The 5,602-nt window shown below is 54.4% G+C and overlaps 1 protein-coding gene across 1 annotated transcript; it reads right to left on the reverse strand.

The window, feature by feature from the left end:
- Positions 1-3,311: 3,311 nt before the first annotated feature.
- LOC147100157 (uncharacterized) lies at positions 3,312-4,764 on the reverse strand. Its single transcript, XM_085968971.1, has 3 exons — positions 4,126-4,764; positions 3,854-4,060; positions 3,312-3,644 (listed from the first exon to the last, which is right to left on the reverse strand). Exons 1-3 carry the CDS (start codon positions 4,762-4,764, stop codon positions 3,312-3,314), a joined length of 1,179 nt encoding a protein of 392 aa, XP_085825097.1.
- Positions 4,765-5,602: the final 838 nt, after the last annotated feature.

The following is a 5,602-nucleotide window of genomic DNA, read 5'->3' on the forward strand; positions in this document are numbered from 1 at the left end:
CGCAGAGACTGGGGCATGGAATGATCCCAGAGAGTGGGGCATGGAATGATCGCAGAGACTGGGGCATGGAATGATCCCAGAGACTGGGGCATGGAATGATCCCAGAGAGTGGGGCATGGAATGATCGCAGAGACTGGGGCATGGAATGATCCCAGAGACTGGGGCATGGAATGATCGCAGAGACTGGGGCATGGAATGATCCCAGAGAGTGGGGCATGGAATGATCCCAGAGAGTGGGGCACGGAATGATCCTAGAGAGTGGGGCATGGAATGATCGCAGAGACTGGGGCATGGAATGATCCCAGAGACTGGGGCATGGAATGATCCCAGAGCGTGGGGCATGGAATGATCCCAGAGACTGGGGCAGGGAATGATCGCAGAGAGTGGGGCATGGAATGATCGCAGAGACTGGGGCATGGAATGATCCCAGAGGGTGGGGCATGGAATGATCCCAGAGAGTGGGGCATGGAATGATCGCAGAGAGTGGGGCATGGAATGATCGCAGAGTGTGGGGCATGGAATGATCGCAGAGACTGGGGCATGGAATGATCGCAGAGAGTGGGGCATGGAATGATCCCAGAGAGTGGGGCATGGAATGATCGCAGAGAGTGGGGCATGGAATGATCGCAGAGAGTGGGGCACGGAATGATCCCAGAGGGTGGGGCATGGAATGATCCCAGAGACTGAGGCATAGAATGATCCCAGAGTCTGGGGCATGGAATGATCGCAGAGAGTGGGGCATGGAATGATTCCAGCGAGTGGGGCATGGAATGATCCCAGAGAGTGGGGCATGGAATGATCGCAGAGAGTGGGGCATGGAATGATCGCAGAGAGTGGGGCATGGAATGATCCCAGAGAGTGGGGCATGGAATGATCCCAGAGAGTGGGGCATGGAATGATCGCAGAGAGTGGGGCATGGAATGATCGCAGAGAGTGGGGCATGGAATGATCCCAGAGAGTGGGGCATCGAATGATCGCAGAGACTGGGGCATGGAATGATCGCAGAGAGTGGGGCATGGAATGATCCCAGAGAGTGGGGCATGGAATGATCGCAGAGAGTGGGGCATGGAATGATCCCAGAGAGTGGGGCATCGAATGATCGCAGAGAGTGGGGCATGGAATGATCCCAGAGAGTGGGGCATGGAATGATCGCAGAGAGTGGGGCATGGAATGATCGCAGAGAGTGGGGCATGGAATGATCGCAGAGAGTGGGGCATGGAATGATCCCAGAGAGTGGGGCATGGAATGATCCCAGAGAGTGGGGCATGGAATGATCGCAGAGAGTGGGGCATGGAATGATCCCAGAGAGTGGGGCATGGAATGATCGCAGAGAGTGGGGCACTGTCAGTAGCCTTAGTTTCAGTTGTCTCCTCCCTGCTCTCTGGAATTCGCTCTCTAATCCCTTCAGCCTCACTTCCTCTCTTCCCACCTTTAAACACCTTTTCAGTTGGGAAAGAGCGGGGGAGTGGGATTAATTGGAGAGCACTTTCAAAGAGCCAGTACAGGCATGATGGGCCGAATGGCCTCCTTCTGTGCTGTATGATTCTACGACAGCAGTGAATGATTGTTTAATGGCTTTGTCCACTTGATCCTGAACTCCTTTCAATGCTGTTAACTTTGGGAATACATTGACTTTTTTTCCCCTTAACCATCAAAATTCACTCTACATTGCCCCTGTCAAACTGGCAAATGATCTTTACTGACACTGTCAGCAGTGGGGTGAGCCACATTTATGTTCAGAGTCTTGATTATGTTTGCATTAAACACAGTCTGTCATGAAATAATTTCCTTTATTGCTTGTGGTTTGATGGCGGGAGTACAGAAATCACACTGGGAGAGACAGGAGGCTTAATATATCTACAGAGAGTTTTAGACCAAGGTTGTGTGAGCTAGAAGATAAAGACATTAAACTGATGAGATCAATAACTGTACAAATCTCATCTGTTTTCTTTGTGCAATCAACCTTAGCTCTTTTATTCTGTAGTTGGTATGGGGGCACTTTATGTAGAAATTACTCCCAGCACTGTCCGTCAGTCAGAATCACAGAGCCCGACAGCACAGAAAGAGACTATTCATCCCATCGTGTCTGTGCCAGCTCTTTGCGAAAGCAGTCTAATACTCGTCCAACTGATTTGTCTTCTCCTCTATCTTCCGCTGCTTCAAATGTTTATCTATTCCACTCTTAAAAGATGCAATGGTCTCTGACTCACCGGCATTCGTGGCATAGAATTCTGTGCTCCAACAACTCCCTGCGGAACATGTCGATTTTGTGAGATGGTGTAAACTGGGTGATGGCGAATTGGCCGTTTGTTTCACATTCTCCCCATTTTTATTTCAATTGTCTTCAAAGTACACTGTCGCACAGTGTCACAATATACCCCTCTGTAGCCAATGGACCCTGGTAGCAATTTTAAGGGACATGTGGGTGGAGCTTGTGACTCGAGTCTCCGCCCACGTGTACTGGCGGGCAGGTCAGGAAACGGCCAGAAAAATATTAAAAGTTGAGGAATGTTCCTCCTGCTCCTGGCTCCACAAAAGTACTGCAGGCCACTGCTGACCTGGCCTGGCCCCCTCTCCAAGCCCCTATCTGCGGGAACTCTGCCGGCCTGCCCCCCACCCCCACCCTTAGACATCATGTCCCCCTCGCTCTGAGACCCACCCCCGGCATCGTGTCCCCCCTCTCTGAGACCCACAGGGCCTCTGCCATCCCAACTGACATTCTTGACGCCCAAGAGCAGCGAGCTTGATCAGGCCCCCTGTTTGATATCCACAGCTCGCCTACCAAATTCAAATCAGGCCAGGCCCTCGAACTCGCGGTGGTCTCTTCACCGTTGGAAGGGGCTTTCACTCCCCTCTGAGTCAGAAGAACGTGGGTTCAAGCCCCACTGCAGGGCTTGAGCTGCAGTGCCGAGGAAGTGCTTCATTGCCCGAGGTACCTTTCTTCTGATGAATTGCTAAACCAAGGCTTCACCTGCGTGCTTGGATTGACATCGTCGATCCCGTGACACTTTTAGAATAAAATTAGAAGAAGTTCCTCTCTGGACCCCCGATCCTTCCCCCAACCCCCAAACCCCCCACCTCCCCTGTCTCTGAATCTGACCCCCTCACCAGCCCCAACCCCTGGCCCTTCCTCCCTCCCGGACCACACGACTCCTGTCCCACACCTGAATTACTATGCCGGGATATTTAAAGAAGCTTATGGAAAGGAGATGGTGTTGTTAAAGGATGAGTTTTGCTGTAGTATCTTAGCTGCTTTTCTTCATTTGTAATTTTTGCTTCTGAAGGTGCTTAGGATCCCATGGGCCTTCATGCTACTTGCTGTAATTTTTTTTTGCTCCCAGCACAGTTACTGGCACTGAGGGAGTGCGGCATTGAGGGAGTGTGGCACCGAGGGAGTGCAGCACCGAGGGAGTGCGGCACTGAGGGAGTGCGGCACTGTCGGAGTGCGGCACCGAGGGAGTGCTGGCACCGAGGGAGTGCGACACCGAGGGAGTGCGGCACCGAGGGAGTGCGGCACCGAGGGAGTACGGCACAGAGGGAGTGCGGCACTGAGGGAGTGAGACGCTGAGGGAGTGCGGCACTGTTGGAGTGCGGCACCGAGGGAGTGCGGCACTGAGGGAGTGCGGCACTGAGGGAGTGAGATGCTGAGGGAGTGCGGCACTGTTGGAGTGCGGCACTGAGGGAGTGAGACGCTGAGGGAGTGCGGCACTGTTGGAGTGCGGCACCGAGGGAGTGCGGCACTGAGGGAGTGCGGCGCTGAGGGAGTGCAGCGCTGAGGGAGTGCGGCACTGAGGGAGTGAGGCGCTGAGGGAGTGCAGCACTGTCGGAGTGCGGCACTGAGGGAGTGCGGCACTGAGGGAGTGCGGCACTGAGGGAGTGCGGCGCTGAGGGAGTGCGGTGCTGAGGGAGTGCGGCACTGTCGGAGTGCAGCACTGAGGGAGTGTGGCACCGAGGGTGTGTGGCACCGAGGGAGTGCGGCACCGAGGGAGTGCGGCACTGAGGGAGTGCGGCACTGTTGGAGTGCGGCACCGAGGGAGTGCGGCACTGAGGGAGTGCGGCACTGTTGGAGTGCGGCACCGAGGGAGTGCGGCACTGAGGGAGTGAGATGCTGAGGGAGTGCGGCACTGAGGGAGTGAGACGCTGAGGGAGTGCGGCACTGTTTGAGTGCGGCACCGAGGGAGTGCGGCACTGAGGGAGTGAGACGCTGAGGGAGTGCGGCACTGTTGGAGTGCGACACCGAGGGAGTGCGGCACTGAGGGAGTGAGATGCTGAGGGAGTGCGGCACTGAGGGAGTGAGACGCTGAGGGAGTGCGGCACTGTTTGAGTGCGGCACCGAGGGAGTGCGGCACTGAGGGAGTGTGGCACTGAGGGAGTGCGGCACGGTCGGAGTGCAGCACTGAGGGAGTGCGGCACTGAGGGAGTGAGATGCTGAGGGAGTGCGGCACTGTCGGAGTGCAGCACTGAGGGAGTGCGGCACTGAGGGAGTGAGATGCTGAGGGAGTGCGGCACTGTCGGAGTGCGGCACTGAGGGAGTGAGACGCTGAAAGAGTGCGGCACTGTCGGAGTGTGGCACTGAGGGAGTGCGGCACTGAGGGAGTGCGGCACCGAGGGAGTGCGGCGCCGAGGGAGTGTGGCGCCGAGGGAGTGTGGCACTGAGGGAGTGTGGCACTGAGGGAGTGCGGTGCCGAGGGAGTGCGGCGCCGAGGAAGTGCGGCACCGAGGGAGTGCAGCACTGAGGGAGTGCGGCACTCTCAGAGATCCCATCTGTTTGATGAGATGTTAAGCTGAGGCCTCAGCTGTCTGCTCGGTGGATGTCAGAGTTACATAGCACAGCAGCAGGCTAGTCAGTCTATGCTTCACACAAACCTCCTCCCGCTCTAATTACTTCATCTTACCCTATTGACGTATCCTTCATGTCGACATATCCTATGTCCAACAGTTCCCATGGCACTATTCGAAGAAGAGCAGGAGAGTTCTCCTAATGTCCTGGGCAACATTTATCCCAAATCAACACCACCCAAAAACTGATTATCTGGTCATTTATCTCATTGCTGTTGGTGGGACCTTGCTGTGCACAAATTGACTGCCGCATTTGCCAGAGATTGGAGCTCAAAAATCTAGGCTGACACTCCAGTGCAGTACTGAGGGAGTACTGAGGGAGTGCTGCACTGTCGGAGGTGCCGTCTTTCAGATGAAATGTTAAACCGAGGCCCCGTCTGCTCTCTCAGGTGAACATAAAAGATCCCGTGACAATATTTCAAAGAAGAGCAGGGGAGTTACCCTCAGTTTCCTGGACAATATTTATCCCGCAATCAACATCAGTAAAATAAAACAGATTACCTGGTCATTATCTATTTGCTGTTTGTGGGAGCTTGCTGTGCGCAAATTGGCTGCCACATTTCCTACATTTCAACAGTGACTACACTTCAAAAAAAAGTATTTAATTGGCTGTAAAGCGCTTTGGGACGTCCTGAGGTTGTGAAAGGCACTATAGAAATGCAAGTCTTTCTTTTTACAAAAAACAACAGTGACTACACTTCAAAAGTAATTCATTGGCTGTGAAACATTTTCAGTGTCCTGTGGATCTCTCTTTCTGTTCAGT

Source organism: Somniosus microcephalus, chromosome 27, assembly GCF_052327205.1.
Source record: "Somniosus microcephalus isolate GS21.2 chromosome 27, FLI_Smic_1.0, whole genome shotgun sequence".
In the NCBI taxonomy this organism is placed as follows: Eukaryota; Metazoa; Chordata; class Chondrichthyes; order Squaliformes; family Somniosidae; genus Somniosus; species Somniosus microcephalus.

Bases quoted from the DNA above. Each gene is read 5' to 3' on its own strand.
- LOC147100157 (XM_085968971.1), bottom strand. From the start codon at position 4,764: ATGGGATCTCTGAGAGTGCCGCACTCCCTCAGTGCTGCACTCCCTCGG. The intron at 4,061-4,125 runs GTGCCGCACTCC...GCACTCCAACAG, and splicing joins CTCAGCGTCTCACTCCCTCA to TGCCGCACTCCCTCAGTGCC. The intron at 3,645-3,853 runs GTGCCGCACTCC...GCACTCCCTCAG, and splicing joins CTCAGTGCCGCACTCCCTCA to CATCTCACTCCCTCAGTGCC.